This window comes from Podarcis muralis, chromosome 3 (genome assembly GCF_964188315.1).
Source record: "Podarcis muralis chromosome 3, rPodMur119.hap1.1, whole genome shotgun sequence".
Lineage (NCBI taxonomy): Eukaryota > Metazoa > Chordata > Lepidosauria > Squamata > Lacertidae > Podarcis > Podarcis muralis.
The window spans coordinates 47,864,044-47,882,209 of NC_135657.1; the positions used below are offsets into that span (position 1 = coordinate 47,864,044).

The 18,166-nt window shown below is 41.0% G+C and overlaps 1 protein-coding gene across 1 annotated transcript in view; it reads left to right on the top strand.

Moving 5' to 3' along the window:
- GALNT2 (polypeptide N-acetylgalactosaminyltransferase 2) overlaps positions 1-18,166 on the top strand; it is a 75,049-nt gene that overhangs the window by 20,840 nt on the left and 36,043 nt on the right. The window contains exon 2 of the mRNA XM_028724000.2: positions 13,491-13,584. Within this exon, the coding sequence (XP_028579833.2) occupies positions 13,491-13,584 (94 nt within the window). The remainder of the gene's footprint in view (positions 1-13,490; positions 13,585-18,166) is intronic.

Consider the following 18,166-nt stretch of genomic DNA (forward strand, 5'->3'; position numbering starts at 1 on the left):
CATAATATTGTGCCCAATGTCCTGAGCCCATTTTATCATTGTTGATTTTACCATTTCGTCTTGTGTGTTCCATTTCAGCAGCAAGTTATACATTTTTGAAAGTACTTTAGACTTAGGTTCTAGCAGTTCAGTTTCTAACTTTGACTTTTCCACTTGGAATCCTAACTTTTTGTCATTTTTAAACACTTCTTTAATCTGAGCATAGTGTAACCAGTCTCTCACTTTATCTCTCATCTTTTCTAAACTCTGCAATTTCCAGTTGTCCCCATCCTTTTCTATTATCTCCCAATATTTTGGCCAATTGGCCTCCATATTGACTCTTTTTCGAGCCTTGGCCTCCAGGGGTGACAGCCACCTCGGAGTTTTGTTCTCCAATAAGTCTTTATATTTTGTCCAGACATTAAAAACTGATTTTCTGACAATATGATTCTTAAAGGCCTTATCTATCTTAGCTTTGTCATACCATAAATAAGCATGCCATCCAAACGCATTATTAAAACCTTCCAAGTCCAAGACATCCGTATCCTCAAGAAGTAACCAATCTTTTAGCCAGCAGAACGCTGCAGCTTCATAATACAACTTTAGGTCTGGCAGGGCAAAGCCCCCTCTTTCTTTCGCATCTGTTAGTATTTTGAATTTAATTCTGGGCTTTTTGCCCTGCCAGACAAATTTAGAAATATCTTTCTGCCACTTCCGAAAACACTCTGTCTTGTCTACAATCTGTAGTGTCTGAAACAAAAATAACATTTTTGGCAGTACATTCATCTTGATGGCAGCTATTCGGCCTAACAAAGAAAGTTTTAATCTTGACCAACTATCCAGGTCTCTCTTAATTTCTGACCAACATTTTTCATAGTTATCTTTAAAAAGACTCAGATTTTTTGCTGTTATGTTTACCCCCAAGTATCTGACTTTCTTAACCATGTTCAGTTCTGTCTCTTTCTGAAGCTGTTCCAACTCAGTATCTGTCAAGTTCTTCCCCAAAACCTTAGTTTTTTGCTTATTCAACTTAAATCCTGCCACTCGACCAAAGTTTTGAATCAGTTGTAATACTCTTTTCATACTAGATTCCGGCTCCTGTAATGTCAAGACTAGGTCATCTGCAAAAGCTTTAAGTTTATATTGTTTCGCTCCGACCTGGATCCCTTCCACCAACCGGTCCCCCCTAATCATATTCAGGAGCACTTCCAGAACCGAGATAAACAATAATGGGGAAATCGGGCAGCCTTGTCGTGTACCTTTTTCAATTTTGAACCCTTCTGTAACCACATTGTTAACTATCAGTTTAGCCTTTTGTTCTGAGTATATTGCCTCAATCCCATTCTCAAACCCCCGTCCCACTCCCATTTCTTTTAAATTCCCCTTCATAAATTTCCAGGATATGTTGTCAAAGGCCTTCTCCGCGTCTATGAAAATTAGAACTGCTTTAGTGTTTATGTTTGTTTGCAAAAGTTCCAATATGTCTATAATGTTCCTTGTATTTGCAAACATATGTCTACCCGGGAGAAAGCCTGCCTGGTCTTTATGGATTATCTCACTTAAAACTTTCTTAAATCTTCGTGCCAAAACATCTGCAAATATTTTGTAATCCACATTTAAAAGGGAGATGGGACGGTAGTTCTTAAGTTGTGTCTTTTCAGTTTCCGACTTTGGTATCAATGTGATAAATGCTTCTTTCCACGATTCAGGCGCCTTCTTCCCCTCCATTATTTCATTGCTGACCTCCAATAATGGTTGTATCAAGTAATCCTTCAGTATCTTGTAGTAGTTAGAGGTCAGTCCATCTGGCCCTGGTGATTTGCCCTGTTTCAAACTCTGGATGGCCTGCTCGATCTCTTGTCGTGTTATTTTGCTATTCAAAATTGTTCTATTTTCTTCTGACAGCTTTGCTAATCCATTTTTCTCCAGAAATTGTGTGATCTCTGTTTCATCTTGTGGCCCTTGAGTGTATAACTTTTTAAAATACCTCTGGAAGCACTTTCTGATCTCTCCCGGGTTCTGAATATTCCTTCCTTCAACCTCTAAGTTTGTTACTGTATTCAGTCTTTGTCTCCTTTTCAACTGCCAAGCTAGCAGTTTCCCACATTTATTAGCCGACTCAAAAGTTTTTTGTTTCATTGTTTTGATCTTCCATTCTATTTCCTGATTTATCAGTTTAGAATATTGTGCCTGATGAAGTTTGATTTCTCTCAAAATCGGTTGAGATTTCGGGTCGGATCTTAACTTCTTCTCCAGCTCTTTAATTCTTTCCAGAATTTTGTCTTTCTTTTCATTTTGCAATCTTTTCTTTAAAGAATTCTGTTGAATCAAGAACCCTCTCATCACAGCTTTACTTGCATCCCAGATAGTTCTTTTTTCCACCGTGGTGCTCAAATTAATCTCGAAGTAGTCCTTTAAAGTTTTTTGGGCCTTCTTTACGATTCTTTGGTCTCTAAACAGGCCATCATTCATCTTCCATCTAAAGGAGCCGGTTGGGATCAGTGTCATATCCATTCTCAAAGCGTTATGGTCGGAGCATGTTTTGGGGCAGATTTCCACCTTCCTCACCTTAGGTGCCAGACTTCTAGTTATCCATATTTGGTCGATTCGTGTCCAGGTCCGTTGGGCTTCAGAAAAGAATGTTCCTTCTCTCCCCAAGGGGTTTCTAACTCTCCAAATGTCAATCCAGTCCATATTGTCAGTCATTTCAAAAAAAGTCTTAGGTAGTCTTCCTTCTTTGGTAATGTTTTGGTTCTGTGACTTATCCATATTTGTTGATACGACCCCATTCATGTCCCCCATCATAATGACGTTGTTGTAGTCCAGATAATCCAGCATGGTCTCATGCAACTTCTTGTAAAAGTCCGATTTCCCTTCATTTGGAGCATAAATTCCTAATATCAAAATTTTTTCTCCTTGATATTGTACTTCTATTGCGAGGATTCTTCCACTTTCGTCTTTAAAGAGAAATTTTGGTGAAAGGCTCTCTTTTGCATAGATCACTACGCCTCTCTTTTTAACGGTATCCGATGATATAAATTCTTGACCAAGCCTTTTGTTTATTAACACCTTTCTGTGGAGCCTAATCACATGTGTTTCTTGTAGGCATATAATGTCCAATTGTTCCTTTTTTAAAATATGGAAAATTTTAGACCTTTTTTCGGGGCTGTTACAGCCATTTATGTTCCAGCTCAAAAGCTGCAGAGACATCCTGGATAAATCTGGTTATTCTTTCTGGGGTGGTACCTTGTTCTCCGGTCCTTGAGGATCCGAGAGGGCGGGCTCCCCTGGAGGTTCTGGCGCTGGTAGTCCAAGTCCTTTGTGGAGGTCTTCTCCGTGTGCTCCCAGAAACTTATCTCTATCTTCCACTGTTTTGATTTTAATCTTTCTCCCTCTGTAGGTAAAGGATAATCCTTGTGGAAACTCCCACCTGAATATAATTGCGTTGCTTCTTAACAATCTTGCCAATTCCGTGTAGTTGGATCTTAGGTCCAGCAACTGTTTAGGGATATCCTTGTAGATTTCAATTCTCTTGCCCAAAATGTCAAGTGACTTTTCGTAGTGCAGGCCCAAAATTTTGTCCCTTTCCTCCTTTGATCTCAGTGTTATCAAACAGTCTCTGGGCTTCTCTATCCTTCTGACTCTGCCAAGCCTAAAAGCAGATACTATTTTAAAGTCTTTTTCCTCTAACTTCCAAAACTTGGCAAATTCCTTAGTTAGAAAATCAATAAAATTATCTTCTTCCACCTCTGGTATTGACCGAATCCTCAAGTTGGTCTCCCTGTTTCGCAGTTCTGTCATCGAAAAGTAAATCTGATGTTCTCCAACTTGTTTACTGAGTGGTCTTACTTCTTTCTCAAGTTCTTCCAATCTTTGACTAGTATCTTCAGCCAGTTTCCGATTTTCACCTACAGCCTCCTTTAATTCTCCAATAGACTGGGCATTCTGTGCAACTTGCCCAGTCAACTTATTCAAACTTTCTGTGTTCTGTTCAATTTTAGCTGTATGCAAATCAGCCTTCTTGTCCAGAGCCTCCAGTTTCTCCAAAATTTTCTCCAAGACAGAGCTACTTGTCCCTGAAGCCATATCTTCCAGGTGCAGCTCCTCTGTCTCACCCTCCCCTGCCTGTATTAGGGAGGCCGCCTCTATGTCTGGAGGCAGAGTGGAAGGCAAAGCCGGCACAGATGATCTACGCTGTGAGGCTGCAGATAAAGTCAAAGTTGTTTGTTTGGTTCTTCCTCTTCTCCTTGCGCCACTCATTCCAAAGTTATCTGTAATCCAAGGTCAATCCAAGTTGTTCCCATGAGAAAGTGAAGTCCCAGATACAATAGTCAAACAGAGGCCGGGAAAGGGAAAGTAAAACAAAGTCACTGCTGTAAGTTCCAAATCCTCTAGAGGGAGCTTAATATGTCTTTGGGGAGAAAGTTTAATCCAATTCAAGTTAATAAGTCAAATTCCACGTCCAATAGCCTCCACAAGGTAATATTTTTCAAGCAGAGTGTACTTAAGGCAAAACAATGTTTCTAGCAGTGCCAGACTGCCACTGTTTCAAAATATCAAGTTCCTGCTCAGAATGCTTCAAAGTCTCAATTTAGTGTATTCAAAGTTGCAAGCTGGTGCACAGTCAGGCAGCTCCAGCACCTGGGATTTTTGTTTAATTTATAATCCACTAGGTTAACAGAAGAAAGATATCTTTAAGTCCACAGGTCAGCAGCTTAACAAATTTTTCCAGTCCAAAAAGCACTTTAAATAGGGTGCCAGATCATTTAATTAAAGCATCTCTCTTTGTCTCCACTCCTCCTGCACTTTGCTTTCAAGTTCAGTGTTAGCGGAAGACGGACTTCCTGTTTATCGTCACTCCGCTTTCAGCCGAATTCCAGCTCTTAAGAAACCTTAAGAGCCTTTAAATTTGTAAAATCCAGAATTGTAAAGTCCAAATTACTCACGGGTTGCAGCTCAATTTTGTAGGTCTCAGGAAGAAAGGTCAGCGCTGAAAGACAACAGCAACGCGGCTTCACTCCGTTGACCGCGAAACGACCCACAGCGCCGCTACCCCCTCCACGATCCGGAGCCCCTTACGGGGTCCCTTCAGCGTTTTGGGGGGTGCTTTCTGGCGCCCGCCGGGTCTCGAGCCCACAGGCTTCTGCCGCCTGTGGTTCTCCAAAGTGGGTCTCCGCTTCGCCGTAGCGGACGACCCAAAATCAACGGAGCTTCCCTCTCCTTAACGGGAGAAGGCAGCCATTGCCGAACGCGCCGCCTCCGGAAGTGTCTGAAGACACTTCCGGGTCATGTGGCCAGCGTGACGACCAACTAAGTTTGTTATTGGTATGAGCTTTTGTGTGCATGCACACTTCTTCATATACCACACACACACTTCATCAGTATCTGAAGAAGTGTGCATGCACACGAAAGCTCATACCAATAACAAACTTAGTTGGTCTCTAAGGTGCTACTCCAATGAATTTTTTTTATTTTGTATCCAATAATCTGATATGTATGGTATAATATATTTAAGTATTTAATTTATTAGATGTTAATAGAACTAGATAGAGTTGAGGGTTGTTTGTAGTTCAAGTAACATTAACCTCCTTAGCCAGAGCACTGTAAGGAGAAAGCAAGTTCTTATTTAGTGAGCTGCTGGCTACCTGCAAGGTTCCTGCCTCCATGGATGAGAGATCCTTGCTCTTTCTTGTTAATCTGTGGTTTCAGAAAGACACTTCAGATGGCCAGGACCACACAAGACAGGCTCCTGCTTGATTGCTATTGCCTGGCTTCAGTTCTCAGAATTTTATTTTGCTTATTTATGTACAAAGACTGTTATTTTCAGCTTTCTTAGCAGTGTTTGGTTCTGAATATATTGGTGTTAATTAAGAATCAAAGCACATTTAGCAGATGGAAACTGCTTGAGCCAGGACTGAGTCAACTCTCAAATGAGAGAGAGTTTAACTAGTGAAAAGTAGCTGAAAGGTATTCACTGCTATTGCTGAAGCAAACACGGCAGCAGCTTTTTATGTGTAATGTGTCTCGTTTTCTCTCTGGGGCAGTGATTTTCAAAAAATCACTTTGGTCCTGCCTGCACTCCAGGGGCAATAGAATCAGAGACTGCCAAGCAGTTACAATCCTATAGGTGCCCTTTCAGACATAGAATGTGAACAGAAGAGCTTTTTTGTTATTTGACAGAGGGTCTCATTTATGGAAGGAGAGGAGGTGTTTTGCCAATTTCTGAAGAATTTGCAGCTCTCCGGGGCCTACAGGGAAAATGACCCCCACCCCAGCCTCTATTAGCATGTGCTCAGAGCACCCTTTCTATGAGGACAATTCTGTTCTTGGCTTCTTATAATCCTATAATAATATTTTCATGATATAATAGAAAAGTACCGTATTTTTCTCTCTATAACACGCACCCGACCATAACACGCACGTAGTTTTTAGAGGAGGAAAATCCGTAGGCATGCCACCCGTAGGCATTCCCTCCATAACATGCACAGACATTTCCCCTTACTTTTTAGGAGGAAAATGTGAGTGTTATGGTGCAAAAAATACGGTATTTTCCAGAACCCAAAGAGCTCTGTGTGCAAGTTGAACATGCTTCTCTACACACAAACGGAATCAAATGATCCCTCCCCCTTTACATGTAGCTTAAGAGAGTTTTCCAACTCCCAGAAGTTGCATTTCAGGGGCATGTGGAGGACTGGATGGGAAGGTGGAAAGGCACCAGTATGCACACATAGCATTATGCATGCACATTATGCATGCCTTTGAATTGCAGTCACTATACTGTTCTGTTCTGGTACTTCTGTATCGACATTCAGAAAATGCTAGTAGTTACTTTTCCTAGTAAATATTGATTGTGAAGTGCTTTGCTCATATTGGTGCTGCACAGGTTGGCAATAATGGTTGCAACTTGGGTTCAGTACTAGCAAGCTTGAAATATCAGCAATATGATGTAATAAGTTCCCCTAGCCACTCTTGAAGTTGGACCTGATTTTTGCTTTTACAGACATTACAAGTGGGATCTGCAACAAAATGTAGCATGAGCGTGGAGTGCTCCTGTTAGGCTCCATCCAACCGTGTTGCCTTTCAGGATAATCCATTTCATTTCCCCCTCTGCTGGCTGGGGCTGATGGGGTTGCAGACCAAAACTTCTGGATGGCACCAGGTTGAGGAAGCAAGATGTAGACACTCTTGTCTTATTTACCGTATTTTTCGCTCTATAAGACACACCAGACCACAAGACGCACCTAGTTTTTGGAGGAGGAAAACAAGAAAAAAAATATTCTGAATTTCAGAAGCCAGAACAGCAAGAGGGATCGCTGCGCAGCGAAAGCAGCGATCCCTCTTGCTGTTCTGGCTTCTGTGATAGCTGTGCAGCCTGCATTCGCTCCATAAGACGCACACACATTTCCCCTTACTTTTTAGGAGGGAAAAAGTGAGTCTTATAGAGCAAAAAATACGGTATATCTTGCTTTTCAGTGAAACACAGCACTGTGTCAAGTTTTGCTTACATTGACAGGTTTTACTGCAAACCCTTTTATTCAGTAGCCCATCTAGCTTACTATACTGCAAATTGCTATCTGTATCTGATTTAAATGTCTGGGGGTCTTGTAAGGGAAAAGTGGTACACAAATAGACATTGCAGCCTTCTAAACCTACCATAGTGAAAACTCTATTAGTACGACTTTGTTCTTGAAGCAAATGTGTTAAATATTGCACCACTGAAATGCAAAGAAATTGCATATATTTACAAATGGAAAGTGGACATAAAAACACACAGATGGCTATTTCAGGATATGTAGAAAACTTGGCTGTTAAATTGCTTCTCTTAAGAAATTGCAAGCATCTTCTCTTCCAACACATCCCAGGCTGTTCTCATGTCTGTCACACTGTTACACAATGCATTTTGAATTTTCCAGAAATGGCCTGTTAATCTGGTATAAACAGTGTTTTAGGTCCAGAGTTGCACTTCTATTTGCAGAAGTGCTAGTGATTCATGGGGGCTGCCAATCTCAGAGGGAGAGGAGTAGTGATTGTCACTATTTCTCCTTCCCTTCTGTGCCACCTCCCAGTATGGAACCTCCAACCCAGGGGTCGGCAAGGCTTACCGGCCATGGGCTGGATCACTCCCATGGAGACTGTCCGTGGGCCGGACTGGCGCAGCACGATGCCAGAAATCGCGTCTGCGCATGTCAACGGCACCAGAAATTGCTTCTGCACATGCCCAGATGCCAGAAATCACGCCTGCGCAGAAGCGATTTTTGGCATCTGGACATGCGCAGACGCAGTTTCCAATATCTGCGTATGCACAGATGCAATTTCCGGCGCTGCTCGGTGAGTCCCCGGGTCACGCTGCACTGGTCTAGCGCAGTGCGAGGGGGACTTATCAAGTGGGCAGCTTGGTTCGGGGGTGGCTCATGGGCCGGTAAAACGGTCTTCGTGGGCCGCATCTGGTCCATGGTCCACACGTTGCAGACCCCTGCCCCAACCCTTCAGAGCAGATTTGGGGGGATGGGGATAATGAAGCTGGGGCAATTGTAAATTGTAAATGGAGCCCCATTCATAGGAACTGTGAAATTGACCCACTATTTTTGTAGCAGAGGCAATTCTGTTCTTCATTTTTGAGCATTGTATCTCTCGTCTTTTATGGAACTTTACTAGAATAGAAAAGCTCTTTGTGTTTCACACCTGGTTTTTTGATTAACTTACTTGGATTAGTTCATAGTTTTTGGTATGTGTTTTCTTTCTTAAATTAACTTAGATCTCTCTTAGATATATGCTTTCTGGGCAGAGTTAATTTTGGAGTTTCCTAAAGTACACAGAGGGACACTCCTCCCAAAAGCTGCAACCCAACCTTACCTTTCCTTGCCTTTTACTATATCTTGGGATGGAGAACATGCTAGTGACTGAAATGTGTTTTGTATTCAGCATTCTAAATTGTATAAATCCATTCACTAGATCTTAAATTGTGTTCTTGGATTTTATTAAACCATCCACACACAAACTATTTTCCTTGTGCAAATGACATTCTGTCCAATGCCTCCAAATTTATGCAGTGTCCATTTTAATAATCCTTTGGGAATCTTTTTGTAAAACCAAAGTACTAGGCATTATTCAGAATAATGGCAATGGCTTGGAATATATTATTTTATAGAAGCCAGTCTTAAGGTATAATTGACATTCCACACAGTCTGGAGAAATTCATCTCAGCAAACCTAGCATTCATCCAGCTGTCTGTGTATAATTGCACAGATATGGACTGACTCTCATTTTAGATACAAACAATTAGAGTGTGAATTTTTTAACCTTCAGTTGAAAACTTCGCTGCATTAAACTACCTAAACATAATGGTGGGTCAACAATGACCATAATTAAGTGAAGATGTATTTTGCAGTCATTGATAGGGTTTTTAAATGTTCCCATGTTTTCCAAATTATATCCCTGCTTGAGATTCTTACAATGTGTTGCCTGTTTGGAATATATCCGAAACATCTTTTCCCTTTATTTTGATGAGTTAGTTTTATAAAATTCGCGCTCTTACAAGCTGGGAAGATTTACTGTCCAAAAGGATACTTTTTCTGGTTTGATTTTTGTCCCCTCACCCCACGGCATTCAATTACTACTCTGAATTTTTATATAATAAAATATATGATAAAAAGCTGTTTCCTCTTCCTAGGTTTGAATAACCTAAGTTTAGATTAAAATAACACCATATTTTAGGAGCCCAGGTGAGCAAGTACTTTTAAAATCCATGAAAACAAGGAGAAAAAAAATGGAAGGAACTCTGATAGGCAATTTCAGGAAGTACGAGGGGCTGCATAAATGCACCCCTATGCTACAGGTTGCCCACTTGTGGACCATGGGCAGGAATTACCTAACTAGCCCCAACATCAACAGAAGCTCCCAAGCACTGTGATTGGAGAGTGCTGACTGGGGTGAAATCATTCTAGCCTTCCCGACTCCTTCCTGCCCTCTACTTACCCTGGCATTCTCCTTATATGGTGTTGTAATTATTAATTGCAACATTTCAGAAACACACTGCAGGCTTTCTGAGAGACTGTTTTGAGCTACAGATCTGCACAATTCAATTCAGAACAAGTCAGTCTGGCCTGAAGTCTGCTTCAGCCCAATCTGGTCAGGATATCTAGACATATTTTAGAAACATGGTCAAATAAATTTTGTACCTTGGTTGTCTATGTAGAATGCTACAGGTCGTGTTACCTTCATCTTTTTGTACTGTAGTGAATATAAGAAATAGGAATTAAAAGCTAAGGTACCACGGAAATGATAGATTTGCTGCTTTTAAATCTACTGTGTTACAACAGACAACATACCAAACTGTATTGTGTCTTGAAACAAAAAGTGCTTAGTCGATGCATAGTGGAAAAAACCTTCCTACATCATTAGTTGAGTCCCCCAATGCTGAACATTTGAATAGTCGTCTAATAGGGTTTGCCTAGCTTTATCTGCCATTTTTTACATGGGCTGACGTAAATAGTATTGCTATAAAACATCGCAGGACGGGGATTATTCTCATCTGTGAAGCTTGTGCGTCATGCTGTCTTTGTCAGTTAATCTAAATACTTATAACTTCCTTTATATATTTGCTTCAGGCGTGAGTCTGTAGAAATTGGCTTCTGTGCTTAGTTTACTAAAGCCTGTTCATGAGAAATGGCTGCTGCCATCGTCTCCTTTAAAATTTCAGTTGTGCGTGATTTTTGGGCAGTAACTGTCATATATCTCAAAGGGCAAAGCCCCCGTGGGGGTGGGGGTGCCCTTTTCTTTATTACCATTGGAAATTCAGGTTTTTCCACTTGGTGTCCCTGGCTCTGTAACTTCTGTGAAGATATATCTAGCTAGTAGAGGTGATTGTGTAGTTCTCTGCTTGGCTTTTTTCTCCATTCAGATGTTTCATGGGAAACACAATAGGGGAAAATACAGCATGAGCAATCAAAGCAGGGGCTGTATTAACTCCATCTAAGCAATATTACTTGAAATTTATAGTGCTGTAAGTTGCCTTGTGGGAGGTTGTTTCTGCCTAAAAGTGGAGTGTAAATTAACTAAATTTAGCAAATAAGCTATGTTGGCATTAACCTGTCACAATTGTATTGCCAAGTCCCATTGAGTTCAGTAAGAATTACGTTTAATTATGGATTATAGCACCATAAACGGAGCCTGTTTTGTTATGCAGTTATCTGCCATCTCCTCAACCAATATTCTGTCCCCTCATTTCCTCCCTACTTCCAGGAATGTTCAGGGCTAGGATTATAGTGAAAACATGGTTCTATTTCTCTCACTAACTCCGCCCCCAATTGAAGAAGGGCTGTAGCTCAGGGGTGAAACACATGATTTGCACACAGAATATTGCTGGTTCAGTTTCTGCCATCGCCAGGTTGTGCTTGGAAAGATTCCTGTCTGAAACCCTGGGAAATTGCTGTCATTCAGCGTAGAATGCTGAATTTACAGTCTGACTTGGACTGACAGCTTGCTGTGTTGCAAATGTAATACAATCTAACCTTTAAAAGAAACTACAAACATTTTTAATTTGGGAAGAGTAAACTTGTGGTCCTTCTGTTTCAAACAGGTTGCCTTTTTATGCAACAATTTAAAGGTGTGTACCAAATGCAGTACCGTATTTTTCGCCCTATAGGACACACTTTCCCCCCTCCAAAAATGAAGGGGAAATGTGTGTGCGTCCTATGGGGCGAATGCAGGCTTTCGCTGAAGCCTGGAGAGCGAGAGGGGTCGGTGCGCACCCTAGGCTTGCAGATGGCAGCCTGCAGCCCGAAACCCGGGGAGCGCAGCGGAGCGCACCCTGGGCTTCGGGCAGCTCTCCGCAAGCCTTGGGAGCCTGGCGGGAGTTCCCGCCGGGCTCCCAAGGCTTGCGGATAGCAGCCTGTTCTGAGGGCTGGGGTCGGGGGAAGCTCGGGCTTCCCCAGCCCTGCACCTGGGGGGGAAATAATTTTTTTTTTCTTTATCCCCCCCTCCAAAACTAGGTGTGCCCTATGGGCCGGCGCGCCCTATAGGGCGAAAAATACGGTAATTCCTAAAATGATATAAACTAACACCCCAACACAGAGCCATCAGAATGACGATATGTATATTCCTGTTTCTTCCTCTCTTTTGCTTTTGTTTACATAGAGGCTCATATTTCACAAACTTTAATGTCTTAATGGCCACCAGAGTTAAACTCGATTATTGGGAAATCAATAGGCCAAAACAGGAAAGCATGACTCTGAAGAAAAATTCACATGCAAGATGTAGAATAAGGACCAGCAAGTTCATAAAATAGGCATATTTACTCATTTCTGGTTTCTGTTGGTAGTTCTTCCAGTTGCTGTTAACTCATTGAAAATACACTGGGGTAGAACTGGTTTTCAAAACACAAGACTTACAAAAGTTAGCATCATATATTGTCTTTATTGTAGAGCAGTGCACATAGGGGGATGAGGGGATGGATGCCCAAATTTTAAAACTAAAGATAGCAATGAATCCACTGATTTGAGCTCTATTCATATTCAGTATAATATATGCAGAAGCAAGCTAGCCCACCTCCTAGCCCACCTCCTAGCCAGTCTCTGGTGCCCCCCGGCCGGCCGGCTTAGCCCTCCAAGGCCTAGGACAAGTGCACCTGGCTGCCCCCCCCGTATATACCTGTGATTAGAAGGGGGAAATTTATAGATTACTGTGACTGCCATGTAATTTCTGTTGGTGAGGACCTCGTGCTTGGTTCTGTGAGAACGCAGAAATGAATTCAGCTGTTAACATTATAAAATTGTAAACTAGTCTAAGGCTTATTGTCTAATCCCTTCTATGGCAAATCAAACAACTATGACACAGAAAACAAGCTCATGTTACCAGCCCTGCATCTTAAAATTTCTCAGAATTTGAAGCCGTTTATTTCATTTATTTCATCATTGCTTGGAGGGAGGAGTGACTCACAGGGTACTTTCTCGTTTTCATAGTATACAGAATTAGAAACAGATGTTTGGAAAGTTAATGCATGGTCGAATAACTCCCACGTGGAGTAGAATATCACAACAGAGCTTAGTAAAATCTAGACAGGTGGGAAAAATAACTTGCTGTAGATATGTGACAGTTCCCAGTTGTGGTGTTTGGTTCTGATAAAGTGGTCTGATTACCCGGCATATATTTTAACACATTGCATGTCATGCACATTCCTGAATATTGGATATTTAATAATTTTTAGCCAGCCACAGTGTGTTAGCTGTAAAGGTACATAGTTTTCTAGTAAATGGTTTTTGTTGTTGTCGTCAGGATTTTTTGCGGTAGCCTTGGCAATAGATCTTGTACTATTCGCCTGTTCCACATATAGTGGATGTCTGAAATGAATGAATATATGCTCCATTGCTCAATAATCCCTCTTGCTAATTGAGGCTGTCACTTTACTTTGAATTAAAATTTTATTGATTCCAGGAAGTAAAGTAGTTATTTCTCTCCTTGACAAACTTTGTCAAGTGTGAATTTAATGACAAATCTGTTTTTTGTCTTCTCAGGATGACCCAAATAACGTTAATGCATTAAACAACAAAGAACAACGCAGTAATAATGGGAACGAAAAATTGCAAAACATCGAGACTCTACCTCCAGGTATTTGAACAGTATTTCTTTATTTTAGAGTAAAGTATGGACCAGTTATGAAAATTAGCTTCTAATAGCAGGAGTAGGAAATATGCTTGGTATATGTATGAAGGGGAGAGGTGTGTTTTAAGGTTTTGATAAGTCATCATAAATACAACTGAACAATAAAATGTTAGAACCTGTAAGACTGCAATCCTATATCCATTTACTTGGGAGTCAGCATCATGAACTCTACAGCAGGCATGTATAGGATATTATTTTGTTTTTTACATTTTGATTTAATGTTTGCTGCTTTTGCAGCAACTAAGCACAGCAACAATAAAACATTAACAAATAAAGACATCACTTCTCAATATATAAATACGCAGAAAAGATATACTGTAAAGACAGAGTAAGATTAAGAGTCTCATGCTCTACTTAGCTATCCCAGCTCTAGAACAATAAATGAATCAAAACAAGAAAGATACTGTAAATTAATCAGAACAGTATAAATTGCAAAAGTATGAACCAAGCAACCCTGCATCAACCCCCCCCCCCAAAGTCATGAAACAAGTCTCCCTAATCTTTCACCCAGGGTGCATGCACTTCTGTCCCACTTCTCATCACGGGGAGCAGGTATCCCCAGGATGATTTTGCCCTCGAGTAGAAACCAGATTGAGAAGTTTAGGTAACCAGCTTCTTATTATAACTAGATCCTGGAGAGAGAGAGAATCATACAAGGCATACAACATCCCGATCCTCACCTGTTTCCCAGCCAGGGCGGCCAGATCCGCAACAGTCGGTTCTCAATCTGGAGTGCGGAAAAGCTTCCATTCTCCCTCTGTATTATCCCAAAAGGCAGATAATAAGTATCCTATACCATTCCACAGTGAACTGCCCTGAGACCTACAGGTATAGGGTGGTATACAAATTTAATAATAATAATAATAATAATAATAATAATAATAATAATAATAATAATAAAATGAGAGCATAGGTTTTTAAAACAAAGGAGCAGATCAGCAAATTAAAACTCAAGAGAAGTGGCATCCTCAAAGGAAAATTATTCCCTTTCTAGTTGGCCCACCAATGATGCCCTGCTGCATGGTGTGCAATATCCTCTGGATATTGTACAACTCCGTAGGCCCTGCCCTGATCAAGAGTTGCTAATGCCCTGTGCTTCCTTGTCACCTTCCCAAACATGCTGTCTTTATAGGCAACTAACCCAAGGTACGGCTGTATGTGATAATTGTTATAACTGGTTTTTTCCTCCAATGAAAGCTTTGCCCCTAAAAATCTCAGTATCATTAATATGTAAAGTCCCCAGTCATTGCAATTGTGGGGAGAGGCCCCAAGTGGCAGTGTTTGCTAAAGGATGACACTTAAAGCATCAAGATGACAGTGTTTTTATACCATGTTTTAGAGAATGAGCAACTCGTAACTGAATCTTCAGCATAAGCAAATGCTAGGAAGCTTCTGGACATTGTGGTTGACTAGGCTATGATTCTCATCATTGCCAAGAGCAATCTCCGAAAAATGAAATGTGTCACTAGTCATATATTTGGCTTCTGGGCTGTTCTGGAATAGCTGTGAGAAACTGTGTCAGTGCACAGCTTTGGGGGTACTAAAGCACAGAAAGTGAAATGTGTATACACTAAAACAATAATAGTGCACAATAGTATGGCGTATCAGATTCAAGGTTCGGTTCTTTATTTTGAGTGAGTGAGAGGGGTGGGGGACTGTATTGTTTCTTTCACCAGGAGTTTGAGCTATGGATTAAAAAAGGAAGACCAGAAGGAATAGAAGCCAAGCTTATTCCACCTTTTTTTTTTATAAATTAGAATTAATATTAAAACTAAACCCATAGTTGTGCCTGAAATTCTCCATGTAATTCAGGTGCAGCAAAAAAAAAATTAAAAAGGTGGGGGAGATGATATTTCACTTATAGTTTAGGGGGACCCCAAAAAGGAAAAAAAAAAAAAAAAAAAAAAGAGGAATTCTTAGAAAATGTATGTTCCTCTTCTGAGAAATTGTAGCCCAGCTTAATTTTTAATTCTAGATAAGCAGGCCATATTTTGATAATATTGTTTTTTCCTAGTAAGTGCACACTAAAGTACAAAGTGCTGTTTGCTTAACACATTATTTCCTGGCGGTTTTATATTAATTGCTGCACTGTTTCTAGCTTATTAATCCAATTTATCATATAGGTTTGGATCCAGACTATTTCCTAGGCAAGCAGAAGGCATTTCTATCTTGTATAGCTATCCCAATCACCCCTTCTTGCCATAGCTCCACATTTTGTGACTCTTAGCAATGGCTTTGTCAGAGAGTACACCGACTGCAGGGACGCAGGTGGCGCTGTGGGTTAAACCACAGAGCCTAGGACTTGCCAATCAGAAGGTTGCGGTTCGAATCCCTGCGACGGGGTGAGCTTCCGTTGCTCGGTCCCTGCTCCTGCCAACCTAGCAGTTCGAAAGCACGTCAAACTGCAAGTAGATAAATAGGTACCGCTCCGGCAGAACCATGCACTGCCCTGGTTCACTGGAAGCGGCTTAGTCATGCTGGCCACATGACCCGGAAACTGTATGCCGGCTCCCTCGGCCAGTAAAGCAAGATGAGCGCAGCAACCCCAGAGTCAGTCACGACTGGACCTAATGGTCAGGGGTCCCTTTACCTTTGCCTTTACACGGATTGCAATGAGATGAAGGCAGGAAAGGCCCATATCATGAGCAGAGCTTTGTTCATTATCACTTCATCCAACCCATTACTCTTCTACCAAGGGTTTAGAGTGACACCTGTGTTTTTTGACTAGTAACCCTGTTGAATGGGCATGCATAAGAACAATAACTGCATGTCCACCAGATCCTGCTGTGGGCTATCAAGTTTTAGAATGACACTTGGACACCACTTCTGTTAGCTGCAAATAATCTCTCTGGCAGAGGCTTTGATAGAAAACACACATGCCTGCTACTAACCTGGTGATAAAGATCATAGCCTCTTGGAGTGTCCTTCATCTCTCTTCCTATGTTCACTTTGGCATATAAATCTGACCCCGGACATTGAAGCAATAAGCATTATTGTGCCCCTTTGTCCCCTCTTTGACTGAACTGGAATGTCCAGTCAGAATGGCTTTAGTTTATTGATAATTCTATGTGCTAGCTTCATCTTTTAAGATCACAAACTAGCAGGAAAAGAATATGGGCTTTTGCAAGCCATTAACTTTTAAAAGGTAAACAGATGTTCTGTGTTTTGAAATTCTAAACAGAATTTTCTGAATCCTGCAAAACTTGATGACCTCACTGCTGTTAATAAAGTATGAGGATTATAGCTCACTGAATTTAGTAGTGCCGGCTTATGCAGGACATAAAAACCTGAGCTTCCCTTTTGACACTCAAAGAAAGATTTATATGCAGCTTTGTAAATTAATGTGTCCCAGCCCGCAAATGCTACTATCATTTTAAAATTGTCCCAAAATTTTATGACCACGCACTTCGTAATGAAAGACTTGCAGTTGACCTTCTTAATAAAGTATTAATTAATATGCTTTAATCTTTTAATTTTAGCTGTGATAAATATTAATAAAACTAAGGTTGAGACTAACAAAGGTTGAATAAATCTAAGCACACTTTATAACTAATATTTCCTCTTTGGCTACTTTCCCAGTATTGGCTCCTCTATTTACATCCGATCCTATTACCAAAGAATGTAATCAGTACTGCTTTGCACTGAGTACCTTATTGGTGGCCTGTCACTTCTGAATCTGTTTTCTGATTATGTCTAATCTGAGACAGGCTGTCTGATCCATGTTCTGAAGTGTTGGGAAGGACTAGATGGGAGCAAAGCATGACATTAGAAAGGAGGTGAAGGTAGACTTGCATCCAGCAATGTTCTTCTGCTGATACAAGACTAGTTGACCTAGCAGAGGCTTCAGTTGAATAGAAAGGCGGAAGATGTGACTTCTGGAGATTTCCCCTTTCTCCTGCACCCCTTCCCACATTGCTACCTGTTGGTCTCCTGACTCTCCAAAGCAAATTTTGGGGGCAAAGAGCTGATTTGGGGAACCAGCAAAGATTGTACCCCCTCTAGTTATGGAAGTCTCCGCTGGATCAAATACTCTCTCATCAGGGGAAGGACACAATTGAATTCAACCCAGAGTTAATACAGGTTTCTGAAACACTTCATTATCTCTTACCATGTCCCTCCAGCAGTATACTCTTCAAAATAAGCAAATATGCTTCCATTTCTCCCCAGCGTTTATAGTGTCACCTTGCTGACATAAACAGCAACCAGCAAAAACTGACCCAAATTCTTTTTGAATCTGTCAACCTGAATTCAGGGATGAATCAAGGCTTTGAGTCTCCTTAGGCACAGTTAACTAGATGCTTTGTGCCTGAAGCAGTGTGACTGAATGTAGCTCCCTCTTGTATTAGAACTGTAGTTACATTCTCATTCTTGCTGAGTTCACATCCATAGCAGTTGTGGAAGGACTCCAAATCCAAGGTGAAACAATAGTTCATGTTGCTATGTTAACATTGATGAGAGAGTTTATTGTGTTGCATATAAACTAAATGTCTTTAAATGTACAAATTGGTAAGCAAGTTGATGTTAAGTA